Raw genomic sequence first — 18,293 nt, 5'->3', positions numbered from 1 at the left:
TCTCAATCGTAGTTTGTCCCTTCCTTGGATCTTCTCCCCTTTTCATTCTTAATTTATCCCCTATTAGAGGTCAATCATTCTTTGTGTTACATCCCCTGTTCAAATTACTGGGAGGTTTCTGTTGTTGGGCAGGACCCTGACTAAATCCACTGTATTCTTGAAAGAACTTGGAATGCATAATGCTCATTGCGTAGAATTTCAGACTTAGAAATCTTTTTTTGTCGTTGTTAATCCTCACCAGAGGATATTTTTCTCCATTGATTTTTTTTAGAGAGTGGAAGGGAGTGGGAGACACACACACAGAGAGAAACATTGATATGAAAGAGAGACATTGAAGATTGGTTGCCTTGAACCTGCAATGGAGGTACGTGCCCTTGACTGGAATCCAACCTGTGACCCTTCGTCTGAGGGCAGATGCTCTAATCATTGAGCCCAATTGGCTAGGGCCAAACTTAGAAATCTTTTGAAGCCAATCATTGTAAGATCTGCACTGACAAATCATAGGTAAATATAAAACCACACTGTTGTGGAGTTTCGGTTTCCATGGGAGCAGTGAAGAGTAGGTTTCTGTGTAAAAGCATCGGTTTTGACTATGTAGTAGCTATAGGGGGTCTGTGGGCACTGATGTGTATTAGTGATTGATGATTTTACCTATAGAATACTGAGAAGAAGGAGATCTGAACTGTAAAGTGTCCTTGGCATAAGAAGACACTTCTCTCCCACCTAGCTGCAAGCAGCCTGTATCCCGGATCCACACGGTGAGTGCTGGGGATGCACCCAGGTGATCTCTAGCACTATGTCGTGAGCGTATTCTCAACTTTATACACCCAGTTCATGTCCCCTACCCAGCGTTCTCCAAGTGCCAACACCAGATACAGTCGGATGGTATGTATTTCTTGGTTTGTACTTGCTAATATTCTGACAAGCTGTCCTACTTAACCAGCTTTGTTTGAAAAACAACATATATAAAGAGTCACTAAAAATCAACAAGTAGCCAAACTTTGTCTACTTTCGTCCTTGAAGATATCATAGTTATCTCCACTCTGGTCTATGACTTCTTCCATTTACTTTTTATCCTAAGAACACTGATTCTTACAGGTGCACTATTCTTTTTTTTTTTAATTTTTATTTAAAAAAATTTTAGTGTTGACATTCTTGGAGGAGTCCACCCCCACCCCCACTATTCTTATTCACTGTGAATATACCTTTTTTTTTAAATAGGGAAAGAAAAATGAATTGATATGTTTAAAAAATAAAAAGGATGAGCTCAAACATACAGAACAATTAATATAAAATAAATATCTTTCTCAATGGGAAAAAAAGGCACAATCTAAAGACTTTCAACCTTTCATTTTTTAATTTTTCTAATAGTACATTCTTTAAAAGAAGTTAACAACTTCAATTCCAAATATAAGGATTAAATAATGCAAATGAAAAGCTATCATTTTCAGTAAGCTATTGCCGAATTCCCTGGAAAAAAGTACTCTTATGATTGAACGGATGCAAAAATCCCTTAGAAAAGCTTCATTTGTTGCCTGTAAAGAGTCTTCTTAAGGTCACTTTTACGTCTAGACCACTCCCTTGTTTCTAGTGAAAGAGTTTCGCTTGGTAATGGCTTGTGGTTCCACAGTGTTCGTGTGTGAAAAGCATAGACTAAGAGATACTACTGAAACCGCTCCAATCGCAGATTCTGCCATGAAAGGAAGTCTCAACCGTAACATTTCCCCTTATTTTCAGCAAGACACATGAAAAGAAAACTCAAGTCCCACTTTAATCTTTACTCAGATGACCATTTTAAATGGCATGAAGAAGCTGCCGTGCTGTCGGGTACTGACCCCCACGGGCCCAGTGTGCTTATCAAATGACCTGCAGGTTGTGGGTGGCGCCCAGCTGGGTAGGGATCTGCGGGTCTGCGGACGGAGGCATCGAGGCTGCTGGGGCTCCTGCGGCTGAGTCCTCGGGTGTCCTCTCAGAAGCAGGAAAAACAGCAGCTCCCAGACAGGAACAGGAACGGAGAAAAGCCTGCGTGTCGATGCTCTCCACGCCCAGCCAGGCTCCCGTGCGGGGCTGGCGCTTACTGCTGGGATAAGAGCGCACTCCTATTGGCTTTCATTTTTTCCAGACGCTTCACTAAGTGGCCATTGCTCACCTCCAGCTCTTCGGTTTTGTCCAGTGCGGAGCGGAGCTGGGAACAAGGAGGAGAGGCAACTTTGAGGCTCTGGCTTCCTCCAAACATAACAGGATTACCAAGACCACAGTCCTACCGGGAACACAGTTTAACCTGGACCCACTGAGATCCAAACATCCATACTCACATGCGTGTGAATGCACGTTTTTTAATTTAAATAGGCTCAGGATCCTGGCCTCATGAGCAACTTTCTCCTCGGAAACAACTAGACCCCAGGCATGGAACAAACTTGGGGATCATGGTGTCACAAAAGGCAAACAGACAGGAGCTGACCCAGGCCCGCCGGAGGAGGTGGGCTCCCCAGCCCTGCGCAGCCAGGGGCAAGGCTTCTGCAGGCAGAAACCAAAGCAGGAATGTGCAAGGCCAAGCGGTGATGCCCGGGAGTGGGGGCCACAGAGCCTGGAACAATCTGTGGTTCTGCTTCTAAGATGGGGGCTCGGGGCTCGGGTCGTGGGACAGGTTAAACCCCACTGCCTTACAAGCTTTCTTTGCCGGGAATTCCAAGTCAGGCCTGGAGTGTTCCTACAAATTAAAATCCAGTGTAACCTCACCAAACACCAAACACATGAAGGGACAAAACACTGGAGTCAGCAGAAGCAAAAAAGCATGAATCAGACTCCCAAAGACTGAACAGGTTTCAGTCGCCAGGTGTGCAAAACAGAAAAGCTGTGCATGGAATCTTTAAAGAGTAAGGACACAATTAGGAAAGAGAGCATGCATGACCACACAACCGGAAAGTGTCAGGAATGAACACACTGAAAAAACAAAGGGGGGTGAACTGGGAGATCCCTGCAAAAACTATACAGCAGGCAACAGAGAGAGGTAAGGAGATGAGGCAGCCTTTAGTGAGTACACGGGATGTTGCAATGAAAAGGTCTGATCTCTTACGGGAGTCCCAGAGGGAAAGTGGAGACACCAGGGATCGGGAATGACATAAGGAGATTATGGTTAAAAAATTTCCAAAATTGAGAGAAAAGACTTAACAGAGCCAAGAAATGCGCACATCCCAAGCAGAATAAATAACAACCCACACGTAACACATTAGAGTGAAACTGTAGGAAATTGGACTGAGCTCCAATCTCGTGATGAGACAGTGAGTAACCCAGTGGCTGATCCCCCCACGTAAGTCCTCTGCTTGCCCAACTAGAATATTGTTACCCATTCTTTTCTTAGAAACAGCCCAGAGCCGTTACCTCTCTTTGGAGTTTCCGTTTTTCAGCCTTCAGTTCATCTTCTATTTTTTCTGCATTTTCAGCAGCTGATTTATAACGTGATACTTGACTCTCTAACCTTATTACCTAAGAGGAAGGAAAAACCAGCTGCAAAATGGATTGGCCTGTTTTCTTTCTCCAATTGCTTTATTACATTTGAGATCAAAGGATGTAATTTAATAAAATGGGAGAGTACACCATGCAAAGAATTACGACCAAGCCTTCTTGACTATTAAATAGGTTCTAGTCAAGCAAGCTATTTGTTCTTATTTTTGAGCAACCCAGGACTGACCCCTATTAGGGACTCATTTCTTCTCGGGCCCTAGTCCAAAAGCATGGCTCCCATAAGTGCTGATACCCTGCCGCCATCGTCTCCTTTTACAGGACGAATCTGCAGGAAAACGGGCCGGTCCGAGCAGAACAGGGCTGGGAAGCAAAGACTCCATCAGGCCCTCTGCTCCAGTCTGATCTCTCCCGGGGAGTGGGGTGAGGAGGCAAGAGAGGGAGGAGGAAAGGCAAGAACTGAGACAGAAGTGAGAGAAGGAGGCTTTGGGGTGGCATTGCACCACCTCCCGGAGGCTTCCATTCTGAGATCAAAGCACACTTCATAAAACTCATCACTTTCCATGTGCTCTCCTCACTCTGTCCCTATAAAAACTCCAGAAAGTTCCACCCACGTGTACACAATGGAGCGGGGAAGAGTGCCTGCTGTTACCTCTCCCTTGGGTTCGGACACAGCTCACCCAACATGCTAGACCAGTGGTCGGCAAACTGCGGCTCGCGAGCCACATGTGGCTCTTTGGCCCCTTGAGTGTGGCTCTTCCACAAAATACCACGTGCGGGGGCGCATGTACAGTGCGATTGAAACTTCGTGGCTCATGCGCAGAAGTCGGTTTTCGGCTCTCAAAAGAAATTTCAATCGTTGTACTGTTGATATTTGGCTCTGTTGACTAACGAGTTTGCCGACCACTGTGCTAGACGCATGAGTGCTCACATCGAGGGACCAGAGAGAGCCGGCCCGGCTGGGAGAGAGAAAGGAGCCAGGCGAGAGGGCATCCCTGAAGGAAGCATTTAAAAAAAAATTAAATTATTTTTAGAAATTATTTTTAAAGAAAAAAGAAAACCTCCCTGGCTACATTAGTTACATCCTACAGCTAACCATCTTTTACAAAGGGTCAGTATCGATTTCACAACTCAAATCCCAATAATGACCCATTTTCCCCCTAAGTTCTCTCTTTGTAGGAAATACATTGAGGATCTTTATTTTTGGTTCTAAAAATGTCTGCTGCTTTTGGTCCTCAGCCTTTCAGGGGCGAGGTCTGCACACATCGGTGTAGGTGCCCGTTACTGCTGGAGCGTGCACGTACATTTTGTTCTAGTGCAGTTATCTCTTGCTCAGATTTTGCAAGTTTAAATTTGAGGTCGCTGATCTGTCTGTTGGCATCCCCTAAAGGTTGAAAAAGAAGGAAAATTTGTTAAGCTCTTGGGCTTTTAAAATGTTGAAACAATAGTTACTGGGAATCAAGCCCTTACTTCCTCATCGCCTTATAAATGTGTTAAGTCCTGGCCTGTGGCCCCCCAGCCGTCCTGAGCTGAGATAGGAGGGCGCTCTCTCCATGGACCCAGGCTGGGAAAGTGCCCAGGAGAGAGTGCACCTGTGAGCAAAGAAGACAAAGAAGTGGTGGGGGAAGAGAGTGGGGAGAGACTGGGCCTAATTGTATCCCCTTAAGCCCCTTCCTCGTTTATTGGCATGAAAAATTCCTTCCAACTTTCCATGCAATCAGCAGGCCAAAAGGCGGCTGTATCCAGCACAGTAAGTGATTTCCTGCAGCACATCCTATGGTGGCCTCGCTGTGCACGATTTGGGGCACCTGTTCTGCTTCTTAGGCTCACACAGAAACATCCTTGCCTCGCCCACCTGCCCGTCCTGTTCTATCTTACTGAGAAACGTCTCTGCTTTTGTAATCAGGGATTCTGGGGGGTGGGAACACTGGGCTTTCCTCGCCACGGCGGTTTCTCCCCTCCCAAACAAGCACGCCAACATCCCTCACGTCAGAGTGGTTACCCCCGCACAAGGGTCGACATTTACTTTGTAGGTCCATCACGTGCACGTCTGTCCCGTTCTCTAAGACAGTGTCCTCAGGGCGCAGCATGTCTAGCTTGCCATTCTTCTGTCTTTCTCCCAGCTGCCCTTTGAGTTTCTTAATCTGAAACACCCACCGAGAAAGGATGTTAATTCATCTATTCCTGTCAGACAGAAAAGCTGAACCTAGAGCCTGTCAAAGGAAGGAGCAGGTAAAGGAGAAAACCCATAGATAGAACTGGATGTTGCCTTGCAGCTATTTCACATGGATGCCAACGAGACTGAGGTTACATAAATAAGCCCCAGAGAAATGCAGAAAAAGGTTACAATCCATGAGGAGAAAGGGAATCTCTCCCCTTTAATAAAGGAACCAACACAAATAAATAAATAAACAAACTTCTGCCAGTTAGTGCTCTTCTCAGAAACTAAGTATAATGAATGAAAATGCATGGACTATTTTGTAACTTGGTGAGAAGTTATTCGAAGGCTGACGTTCCTCTTGAATTCAGGAGGAGATTGTACATAAAATCCTATACAATAAAAGGCTAATATGCAAATTGACCGAATGGCAGAACGACTGGTCACTATGATGCGCACTGACCACCCGGGGGGCAGACACTCAACGCAGGAGCTGCCCCCTGGTGGTCAGTGTGCTCCCTCAGGGGGAGCACCGCTCAGTCAGAAGCCAGGCTCATGGCTAGCGAGTGCAGTAGCAGTGGCAGGAGCCTCTCCCGCCTCCATGGCAGTGCTAAGGATGTCCGACTGCCAGCTTAGGCCTGCTCCCGGTAGGAAGCAGGCCTAAGCTGTCAATTAGACATCCCCCGAGGGCTCCTGGACTGAGAGAGGGCGCAGGCCGGGCTGAGGGACTCCCCCCCACCCCGAATGCACGAATTTCGTGCACCGGGCCTCTAGTAGTTTAAACGTTTGTCTAAGTGTTAGCAATTCAGGGTGCTATTAAGCTCTGCTTTATTCACTAAGGAGCCAGGAAGGGCTACCTGGAGCCTCCTAGGCACAGAAGTGCTGAAACTGAGTCCCCACCAGACGAGTAATGTTAGGCAGTGATTTGTGTGCTGCCTCCTCAACCCAGCACATGGCCGTGGCTCTCTGAGACCTCCTCTCTAAACCTCCTATGACTTCAGACGGATAAAAATTTCAAGAGCCCCAGCTGGCTTGATCGTTATTTTCAAGCACGATGTGTTAGGGGTCCTGACAAAGCAAGCAGGAAGGATGGAAAGGTTCCTGGTTTCAGGCGCCCCACTCGACAACTCGTAAAGCAATAAATAGGTTGTTACCTGTTCCAGTAAGCACTCCCGTTCGTCAACAAGCTTTTTCAACCTAATGTCTGAAGAAATCAGAAAGACACAGGTTTAGGGGGCTCTGTGGACTGCACCTTCAGCAGATGGCTACATGGGAGAATGAGCACTCAGGTTAGTGAAACCGATGATGAAGGTATTAAACACGTACCACAGCGAATGAGGCCACACACAGGACGGGGGAGGAGTTCAGCCTCGGGAGGTTGAGGTGGTCAACCTCCCAGCACATGCTTGTCTCGTCAGCGTCCGGCCGCATGCAAATGGGCTAATCTTCTACTTGGGGTTAGCATGCAAGGGCTCTAGGGCCAAACCACACTGCAACACAAGATCTCACAGGCTTCATGGTTTAACATCATTAGCAAGGTACAAACACACTGAGCATCACCATGACACATCACTGGCGTTTTCATTAGCCCACACTTCCTGAGTGTACCCCCAGAGGTATTTCTCTCAGAGGCTCACCCAGGCCGGAGTTTTGACTATGACTACGAATCATAGTTTGCTAACTACATATGTGCTAACCCACTTGTCAAACACTTTTATCCTTTTGAGGAAGAACGCAGGAATAATTAGGTTTCTGTCCTTCCTCCCACCCCAGATATATCAGGATGCATATACATAAGCACCCAGAATTCTCCCTAAACATCTCCCTGAATGCAGTGTTCAGTGCAGGGGGGAACCACAGCCTGCAGGGAGTGTGGGGGTTTGGGCCAAATCCTACACCAGCCTCAAGGAGAGCTGGTGTGACGTGATGAGAGAGCGATGCTCGTGTGTGGTGCACCCACTCTGTGCCAGGCACGGCCACCAGCCTCTCTCACCCATGGAGCCCTGCGGGCAGCTCTGTTATTCCATCCTAAGACCCAAGGCCCAGAACAACTAAGCAACTTTCCGAGGCCTCGCCGCCCAGCCTCAGGGCCTCGCCCCTAACTGCATCACGGCACTGTTTTTCCAAACCTAAACTCAGACCTCGGAGCTGGGCCCGGCCTCCCGGCTGGAGAGCCCTGTACCGGAGGGACCAGCGTTCTCACACTGCCTGCTTTAGATCAGCCACGTGAAATGGAAACAATTCATATAAAATGCACCTTTGTTTTCTTTTAAAAGTCATGTAGCCACACTCTAACCCAAGTTACATGCTCACTCTAATTGTTTGTCCAAACACCCCAAGTTGTTATTTTGGAAGGCACAGTAACAAAATAAACAAATCCAGAAAACGTTAAGTATAAGATAATTTCATGATCCTTTTGAACTCCATTTTGATTTACCCACATTCAAAATGCTTCTGAGGGATGATCCATTCTTTTCCTTCTATAAACCCACCCCACCCAACACTGAAAAAATTTTATAGTTATAAACCCAGATCTCTTATTCAATATCACTTTTCATTTTATCTTATCTATTTTATATTCCTATGTACAAAATCCCGGGCATCATAAGAAACTCTGGATATATCAGAAAGTGGTCTTGAAGCTCATATATTATACAATTTTATTATTTTTCTATTAGGAGACTTCAAATACCTTAGATAGCAAGTAAAAGACAAATGTTAAATTGTAATAATAGTCTTAGGGAAAAAAATAAGGATCCTCTAACCTTAAGTCTCATGATGAGAATATGAAAAATAGGGAGATGTGGAATTTTTAAGAAAGAGAAATTTTAAAGCAGAATTAAGATGAAAATGAAATAGTGTTAAGATAATGGAAACAACAAGAAGCAAAATTATTTGATATGAAGGAAATGAGTACTTTTTAAAATAGCTTTAAAAACCAACAATCTAAATTGTTGAGTGAATGGTGTTACATTAATGGTATGCTTATTGTAATTCTTAACAAGAATATTGCAAACCTATTACCACCCTAATAGCACTGCTCATCATTGCTCTCTAACACCCGATTTTCAAACAAATACCCATTTATAGACCTTGGACTTGCAGTTTTCAGAAACAAGGCATAAGGAATTTGAAGTCACAATGACTCAAATGTAGGGTTTTCTTTCATAGTGGGAAGTTAAAATGAGTGGCCATTAAAAGTATTTTAGTAATACTGGTCAGGATTACACTTCTAAAAAATCTGGTTTTTATACTAAATTCCAACAACTTTTCTGGTATGCATTTGAGAAACAACAAGCTAATTAAGGCCTTAGAGCCAGTCCCTGGGCAGCCGAACGAGCATTGGAATTCTCTGAGCCCTTCTCGTCACTTGTTCCTGTGGCCTCACCTTGTCACCTCACTCGCCTGGGGTACAGCAAGGTCCACAACTAGTCACAGCCACATCACCAAGTAGTCACTCTTTCCGGTGCTGACTGTGGTCTCTCAAGAAACCACTACGCGCCTGCTTTCCCCCCTCCCTCCTCACAGGACCGAGCTTGATCATATGGTCAGTTTCACAGGGTCTGTTTCGTCCTCCCTGGGCCAGGCCCCAGGCCAGGACAATACCTCCTCCTTACTGTCAAAGGCAAACAGGTTGCTAAGGACGATTCTTTTTTCTCCTGTTTACAGGGCCCAGGAGGTCTGCACCAGCCCCACTGGCTTCCGTTCCATTGAACAGCGGAAGCCATTCACATCTGGAAAAATGTTAAGTCTTTGATGTAAGAGGGACAGTGGACAGGGTGAAAGGGAAAGAGAGGAAGGGTTTTTCTCCTAAAAGACAAAGTTTTCCCTATGGATGATCATCACACTGAACAAGCAAGCACACATGAACACACACACACACACACACACACACACACACACCCTTTTTCCTTCTGGAGCCTGGATGCTTGGCAGTAAATCTTACTGGGGCGTTCACGGTGGCATGCTAGGTAAGGTGCTCTCCTGGGGCGGGAGTCTATTGACAGAAAACAGAAATCCCAAACTATCTAACCGCCGAGAAAGAGCATTCCAGGTCCTCGTGACAGTGGGAATGTAAATGATCAGGTCATTAACTGGAAATACTAACATTATAGAAAGTAGTCAATGCCATCCACCTCATTCCTAAAACCTCTCACAACCTTTCCTACTTCCCAACCTTCATATATTATAAAATAGCAACCTATAATTCAAATCTCTGGTACCGTTCCCTTTTCTTTACATGCACCCATACTGGCACTTTATTATACTCTTGAAGGAAGATTTACTTCTACATTCAGTAGCTACATTCTGCTTCGGGCCGAGAAATATCCCAGCTTTTCGATGTGATCAATGTGCCCCTCTGCTCTGTGCTATGGTGGAACCTCTGTGGTCTAGGTTCCCCTGGGGATGTGCTTGGCAGGATGTGCCTGGATTCTTTTCCGAGTCTGAATCTTTCGACACTGAAATGTTCCCAGGTTGCTGGGAATACCCCGTGCCTTGCTAAACCTAACAGACCTACGGTAACCCTTCCTTCATCATTTAAGGGCCTCCGTTGTGAGCATCAGTTACTGTGCTGGGCTACACCGTCATCTCACACTTGGAGCAGAGGAACTGATGCTCACAATGTAGACTCAGGTGACCAGGAAATGGTTTGGCTCTTCAGAGTCCTTCTCTCCTTTGGTGCTTCTGTCCTAATTCTCAGCTGTCCACTGCCACTCGGAGCTAGGTCCTATCTGCTTGTTCACTGCACAGGGCCTTTCCTATATGAAGTGATGAACAACGTTTACTCAGGAAACATGTGACTAAGGGAGACTGCTGGCTGGCTAGAGGGATGGGAGGTTTACCCTAGTGTCCGTAGGTGTGCTGTTGAATAACCTGGGTGAAGGAGGAAAGAGCGTAACGTGGCTTAACGATCTCACACTTAGTGAGTTCGGCCCCATCGGCCTTGGAGAGGAAGGCTGCTTCCCAAGGTGCATTCCAGTGTGAAAGCAGCTTTGCCGAAGTTAGAGACATCAGCTAAACCCTCTCAACTCCTCTGCCACCCCTGGACTTGATTCTGCAGCAAGCCTCAGGCTTTTCTGTTCATAGGCACCCGTGGGCTCTGGCAGCCCCATCACCCTCCACTCAGGACCCTTATGCAGAAAGTCAACGTTTACCTGCCGTTCTCACCACACTCTTCAAAGCGCGCTAAGTCCTGGCCCATGGAACGGAGATCTTTCTCCTCAGAGCCACAGCTCCCAGGCGAGGCTGCGGGGAAGATCTCCGCGGTCCTCCCCAGATGACGCAACTTCAGCCCGTCTAGATGCCAAGATCCTCTGCCCCTGTCTTGTGGCCGGTCCGGGCCAGGGTGGCACTGGGAGCTCAGGGCTGGGGTCCCTGGTGGCCGCGGGGCCAGCGGGTATTGATTGTTGGTTCTTGTTTATAGAGCACCGGAGGTGGACGCTGCACTTTGCAAAACCAAAAAGACACAGTGCTGCCGCGACGCGCTATTGAGGGGGAGGAGGGCCAACTGCAGATGTGTGCCTGTCATAGGGAGAGCTGAGACACTAGATGCCGGGGGAGAAGTTCAGTCCTTACTGACAAAGGGTGCTCAGCGGGACCCTGACAGGGAATCAGTAACTTGGAAGTGGGCACAACCTCACAGGTGAATTAGGTACAATAGCAGCCAAGGTCAGAATCCAAGGAGCCAAAAGAGTGGAACCACAGGCTTGTAAAACTAGAAAAATGTCTTTATTTCAAATACATGATAATAAGTTTGCCTCACATTTTATTGAGGCTTTGGTCTTCTTTGCACTCAATTATATCTTGTAACAGTACGATGAAGTCATATACTCTCATAAAGTGTTAACAGCATTCATAATGTTCATTCCCTTGTGGTTTTAATATCTTACAATTATTTTTCAATTTCATGTTACAATTATTTTAAAAAATTCTCTTTTATATAGGAAATATATATTTTGTTCAACAAGACCAGAACAAGAATTTTCCAATAAGACTATACGGAGACACAACAAATGCAAACATTTATACCAAAATACCAAAAGTGATTCAGCTATTGAAAATATCCTGTCATAGTCTAATTAGCAGTTTGCTGAAGAACAGTACTCTTTTCTATTGGTCTTCTGAATAATGATTAGACAAACAGAAAGAGAAGTAATTTTAAGGTTAAAAAATTTTAGAAATGATTCTCCCCACCCTAATATTGTATAGAAAATGCAATTTCAACATACGTCTCTTCCAGAAAATAATTTAAAAAATCTTTGTGTAAAATGACTTGGATACATAATTGGCATGAGGTGAAGTCAAAATCTATAAAATAAGCCCTGGCCAGTGTTGCTCAGTGGTTAGAATGTCAGCCATCGAACCAAAGGGTGCAGGTTCGATTACTGGTCAAGGGCACGTACCTGGGTTGCAAGTTTGATCCCCCGCCCTGGTCAGAGTGTGTGCGGGAGGCAACCAATCGATGTGTCTCTTTCACATCGATGTTTCTCTCTCTCTCTCTCCCCCCCTCCGTCCCTCCCTCCCACTTAACTTCTTTAATTAAAATGTATTAAATTTTTTTTAAAAAAAGAGAAAAAAATCTATAAAATAAACTCAGGTATCATGAACAATGAACTCCAAAGCATTAGCTGAGATAAAATCTTTAGATGAGGTAAAGGCAATAAGAACTCCCAGGACTTTAAGATGTTCATTATCCCTAAAATGATGAGCTATTGTCCTAAGGTGCAAATCTTATCACTCAGGGACCTACATGATGTTTGGCCATTTATCTCCTTTTTAAATAAAATACCATGCAGGTTATCATGTACATATCAAAAGCAAATATGAAAGCACATATATTTGAATGAGACAAATTAATTTACTCATAATGTAGGAATCCTAGAATGCTATCTGGTCATTTCAATTAGATGCTGATATATTTGGTCAAGAATATCCACATTCATATCAGCCTAAGGCAGGCATGAACTATGTTTATTTTGATTATAAGCAGAAATATAAACAGTGTATGTTATTGTTTGATACTACTGGAATGCTCTCAGTTAAAACTTAAGATAACAAATGTGTCTTAATCTGGGTGATAACCCTAATAAAATATAAATCTACAAGTAACAGTCTATAACTTAGAGTAGTAGATAACGTGGTGGCAGATTGTCATACATGTCTACCTCCATCTAGAACATTTCACCAGCGGAGGTAACGGACAAGAGTCTGTTGCTTGGACTCACTGTGCCGTCCTGGCCCCTCTCTGACTCCGCCTGACAAGCAAGCCTCAACCTATGACAACGCGCAGTCTTCTTTGCTTTTGTCCTTCTCGCTTCTGCCCCTCGTCTCTTCTTTGCACTCTGAATGGGAGTCCCCTGATTCTCTTTCTGGTGCTGAGTCATCGTTTTCTAGACTAATGCTACCTAAAACCTTTCTGACCCCCTGGCTTGGAAACTCGGACATCACACAGCCCTCTGTGCCTTCTGTTTGAGAGGCAGCATTAATGTCCTCGGAAGGACTTTCATTTCCGAGCCGGGCGCTGCCAGGCACCTCTTCGTTCTCTGGGGGACGGCTGGGAGCAGCACCAGCTCCTTCAGCGTTAGCTTTTACAGCTCCTTCCTCTGACCCCTCAGCACTGGCTCTGGAGCCTGAGGCCTGAGTGGTATCACCTTCCAACAGTAATGGTTCTCCATCAGCTCTTCCTTTCCCCACCTCGGTGTTGACATCACCATCTTTGTGGTTCAGTTTTCCAACCAACTCTGTCTTAGGGTCTTCTGGCAAGCCCAGGTTTTCACTGCTTCCGGCCACAATGTTCTGTTTGTGATTTCCAGTGACCTCATTTTGTGTTTCCACACCTGATTTTTCATCAGGAGATTTTACCTGCTTTTCTTCCTTAACTTCACTTAGATCTGGGTTCTGAAATGTTAACTCGTTCTTAACATCCTGAGGGGTTTCTACAGGTGCCGGTGACTTTTTCTTCTTGTTTTTCTTTTTCTTGTTTTTCGTCTTCTTTGGGGATGAATCCAATCCCTCTCCCTGTGGGTCGTTCTTTTCTTCACTGGGTTCTCTCTTGGCCTTTACTGTATGTGCACCTGCTGTCTCCTGAGCACTGGCTGCTGGAGAAGAGGGACTGGCCGGGACTTCTGTCTGGACTGGTTTCTCACTCAGGAACCCCCTCCCCTCGTCCTCTTCCTCACTGTGCTCCCCCGCTGCTCCCGTGCTCAGAACTGGGACCTCCCTGGGTTCAGCCCCTTCCTGGTTGGTGAGCTCTTTCTCTAACCTTGGGCCCAACTCCCTGGGGACATCGACCGCACATGTGTCATGACTCACTGTGTCATTGCTATACCTTGGAGGACGTGAGGCCACTGTGCCCTCTTGCTCCTCCAATCCAGCTAGCCCTGCCTCCACCGCACCCTCGGAGCTGCTCACCTTTTCAACTTCAGGTATCTGCACAGGAGCAGGTTCCTGGTGTGGTTTTGTGCTAACCTCTCCCAAACTGGTCTGAAAATCTTGCTCTTCTTGTTCCTGTTTTTCTGCAGCTTCTTCACTTTGGTTTTTGATATCCAAGGCATTCCGGCTGCCCTGCCCAATCGCAGGACCCGGGGTTTCACCATCTGGTTCACTTGAGCTCTTAGACTGCTCAAGGGGAGCCCCAGTCCTAGCATCTGGGGTGCTTGTGAGCTCCCTGGACTCAACCTGCTCTGCATGTTCAAGGAAGGACGTGCTCTCTAGCCCTGGGCTTTGAACCTGTCCCTCATTTGTAGCTAATGTTCCTAGGGAGGGGGCACTGTCTTCAGAGGTTTTCCGGTCCTCGGCACTGTCACCAGGAGGCAAGACCTGAGTGTCCACACAATCCTCTACGGGCTCCTCTTTGTGCTGTTCCTGCTCAGTATTTTGCAAGATTTCTCTTTTCCCCACATTCTCCACAATTTCATTTTTCACCTCCACTGCAGTGGCTTTTCCTAAAAGACCATTGAGAAAATTGAAGGAACCCCATGATGTGACCACTTAATATACATGACAAGGTAAACACAAGTTCTCATCCCCACCCAGCCCCACTCCTCGAGAGAGTCAGCACAGAGTCACCCGGAACAGAAGCCCGCCAGCTCTGTGCCACGAAGCAGCCACCGCACCCGCCCACAGCCACCGGCCAAGGCCATGCCACCACCTCACGGCGAGTGGCTGCTGGTGCCCTCTTGTGTGAACTGATTTTCAAAGGTGAAGTGAAGTTTTAACAACTGGAAAGAGCTCTGGATCAGGCAGCCGAACAATCCAAAATGATGGGTTTTAAGGCCTTCAGGCTGGTGTTCCCCATGCTCATTCCCAAAGGCACGTCTGACAACTCACACATTGTCAGCTCTCAAACTGCACTGCGGATCCCACGGCCCTAAAGGCAGCTTCCAATCAGTTTTAAAAAGAACATTCCATTTGTCTTAAAAACTCAGCCTCAAGGTCAATCTTGAGGAAGATACTTTTGCAATAGCTCAGACAAGGTAAAAAGAAACCCACTCTCCTCCACCTAACCGCTGTCTCCTGAGAAAGTGGCCTATGCCCTAAACACCTTCGCCCCGTTCCCTAAGGGACAGGGAGTCCCAGCGGGAGGCAAACTCTAACATTAGGATGACCACTTAAATAATAAATGACTCATCTATTAAAAATTATGCATTAACAAACATGTCACTGCTTTGGAATGAAGTTATACTTTGGATTCTTCAAACAAACAGAACCGCAGCATATAAGATACCACGTCACTGAAGGTCAAAGCTTGACAATTTCATGACCCAGCGGTCTCCACGGTGGGTGCGCTGACCCGGGGAAAATGGGGAAAGTAGTAGGACTTCCGTTTAGGGTTAGTTTTGCTTCACCCTTTGAAGATTTCTATCAGTGCTTGTTTTATAATGTACATTTTATATTAATGAAACCTTATATGTATATAAGTTAAAAATAGACGTATATATTGGGAAGTGCCCACAATTCTTTACTGATAGTGATTAAAGAACTTTTGGAGACACTTATAAAACTGGTATTTCTGGTTCTTTAAGTGTCTGTTTCACAAAGATTATCCAAGACTTGCAAAATGTGTATTTGAACAAGAGCAGCATGATCAAATTCCTAACTGCTCAGCTAGCCAGTACAAAGGTATGGTGGACATTAACCAACTTATGTTCTTTCAGCAACCTTTACACAATTAAAAGAGCTGTGTATTCCTTCAGTGTCATATAGTGAGGCACTCCCTGGGAAGCAAGCCCCGAGGGTTCTGCATTTCCATAAATAAAAGGAGTAAGATGAAAGGTTCCGAATGGAAACAGCAGTCACGGCCTGACCCCACTCTGGCCGCACTCTAAACCTGGGACACTCAGGTGACCAGGGAGGCCCCACACGCGGTGGCAGCTTCAGGCCACACATGATTCTGAAGCATTATCCCCAGGCCGATTATTACGACAAATATTAATCGGTGAGCCTTTCAGATATTCCTACAATCTACTGGAATCCCAGCTTATATTCTTTCAGAAGCAAAAATGTGACATACATGGAAACGTCACCTCTGACAAAGGGGCAGATATATCCAATTCTCACTGGTAAAGAACACCATACTGGCCACCAGGGCCCCTGTCCCTCCCCCTCGCCACCAGGGTCCCTGTCCCTCTCCCTCACCACCAGGGCCCCTGTCCCTCCCCCTCCCCACCAGGGCAGTCTGTCCCTCTCAAGTGCTACACTGAGAATGGCAACCAAGATGTCCTCTGTCACAGCCTCCACTTGTTGTCCACAGACACCTTATCCCCTCAGAGCATCTCGAAGGATGTGCCATGTTGGCTTGCAAAAATGGTTGACTCACTTGATTTACAGCCTCTGCTATTTCCCCCTTTGGACAATTCCGTAACAGAGTAAGTTAAAAAGCCACCCTTGGCACACATCTGAGGAAAGCCAAGTAGCGCTATCAAAACTGTCACTTGATTTTGAGACTATTTTCCTTGCGATCACAGTCTCATGTGGCAGCTCTGAGAAGCAAGAGAAATGTATCCCCAGCCATGGATGGGGAGCACTGATCAGAGGTGCACGCCAGACAACACGCGTGGGTGATCACATCGTGCGCAAGGAACTCCATGACGAGACAGGACAGGTGGCATGCGGTGTGACTGTTAATGGGCAGTGATGACTGCTTCGACCCTGACAATGCAGTGAGGGTGAGCCCGTGCTGCCTGGAGGTGACAGGAGCCACAGGAAAACAAGGACTTACCGAGGGTCCCGTCCCCCGTCGCCTTGAGGGCATTCAGCTCTTCTTTTGTCATCTTGGTAGGACCTGGGTATCCAACACTATTTAGGGTGTCTGGAGTCTCTCCATTGGTAGCCGTTTCTGAACTTAGGATTATTCCGTGTTTCTGGAACAAAAACAGGCTCGTCGTAATACTCACTGAGTGATGTTAGCTTAAACTCTACTTTATTAACAATAATTTCAGAAGAAGCTATTTTTCCTGAAGTCTAGGAAAATTCCACAGAGTCAAGAAGAGCTGGGCACCACCCTCGTGGCTATTCTATCAACACACAGATCCGGGCTCTCCTGCAAGGGCTGGTCCTTCCGCAGGCCCCCGCCCGTGTCCTGATGTGGGGTGACCGGGCGCTTTCAGCGGGAGCCCTTTTAAACTGGAGGCGACGCCTGCAGGCTGCCACCACAGGAAGCATCGAGCAAGTCATGGTAAGGTGAACCTGACTTTTAAAACCCCGATTGGGTTCTTTACGAAGAGATACAGAGAAAAAGAAAGAAATGTGTACATGTTCTGAAAGCAGTGATGACATTTAAGCTAAGGAAGGAATTAGGAAGTGGCTAGAATGTTTGGCATATTAAAAAGAAATGTAACTCGCCGTGGCCGGTGTGGCTCGGTTGGTTGGAGTGTTGTCCTGAGCGTGCGCACACACACAAGGTGCAGGGTTTGGTTCCCAGTCAGGGCACATGCCCAGGTTGCAGGTTTGTTGTGAGATGGTGCAGGAGGCAACCGATCAATGTTTCTCTCTTGCTGTCCTCTCTTTCTCTCCCTCCCTCTCTTTAAAATCAATAAACAAAAAGAAATTTAACTCCCGCTCACTCCATAGTGAAACACTTTAAAGCCAGCTGTGCCTCACGACTCCAGGATCTCCCTTGACCATGGATGACCCCCCCACCCTCTCTGCTGCCCCAGCTCCCTCGTGTCCTGGGAGGGATCCCCAACACTGCACTCACAGCCCTGGGGGAACCCCCTGCTGAACCTAAGCTCAAGCCCGCGCCTTCTGGTTCACTGCTCTGGCCTTGAGCCTTGGATATAGCAGCCACACTGACATGTCTCCTTTGACTATGCGAGAATTAGTCCATGGCCGTGCCCTGCCTCAACACTGCCCCTTCCAGCGCTCACAGCCCATCCAGAGCTCTGACCCCACTGCTGCATGCTGGGTGTTTTTATTCGGTGTCCAGACAGCAGCCGAAGACCCCTGGACACGGCCCAGATAGAACATGACTTTCCTGCAAGCCAGTGGGCCTCAAAGTATAAATGGCATGAGCCTAGCCCACACTATGTTCAGCTAGAGAAGTCCCTACAGTTGAGCCTTTGATATAACACACAAACGCACCCTCTAACTTCAGGTAGGGCCCTGGAGAACTTATTAATGAGCATGGAAAGTACTGAGACAGTATATAAAAAAGTTCCTGGAAACCAGAGTT

At 46.5% G+C, this 18,293-nt stretch overlaps 1 protein-coding gene across 23 annotated transcripts in view; it reads right to left on the bottom strand.

Annotated features, from left to right (window-relative positions):
- Positions 1-1,214: 1,214 nt before the first annotated feature.
- LRRFIP1 (LRR binding FLII interacting protein 1) overlaps positions 1,215-18,293 on the bottom strand; it is a 113,818-nt gene continuing 96,739 nt past the window's right edge. For 19 of the 23 annotated variants that reach the window (XM_079782360.1, XM_079782349.1, XM_079782366.1 and 16 more), the window contains 2 exons: positions 16,842-16,983; positions 11,329-14,565 (listed from right to left, as the gene is read on the bottom strand). In XM_079782360.1, the coding sequence (XP_079638486.1) occupies positions 12,896-14,565; positions 16,842-16,983 (1,812 nt within the window). In that variant the 3' untranslated portion in view covers positions 11,329-12,895. Of the gene's footprint in view, positions 2,186-3,381; positions 3,487-4,766; positions 4,847-5,488; positions 5,607-6,774; positions 6,825-11,328; positions 14,566-16,841; positions 16,984-18,293 lie in introns of those variants that run through there. The other 4 variants (XM_079782364.1, XM_079782363.1, XM_079782361.1 and 1 more) reach the window with 4 other exon arrangements.

This window comes from Cnephaeus nilssonii (genome assembly GCF_951640355.1).
Source record: "Cnephaeus nilssonii genome assembly, chromosome: 10".
NCBI classification, from domain to species: Eukaryota; Metazoa; Chordata; class Mammalia; order Chiroptera; family Vespertilionidae; genus Cnephaeus; species Cnephaeus nilssonii.
The sequence above is the reverse complement of the archived record's forward strand: the minus strand, read 5'-3'. Positions and strand labels throughout refer to the sequence as shown.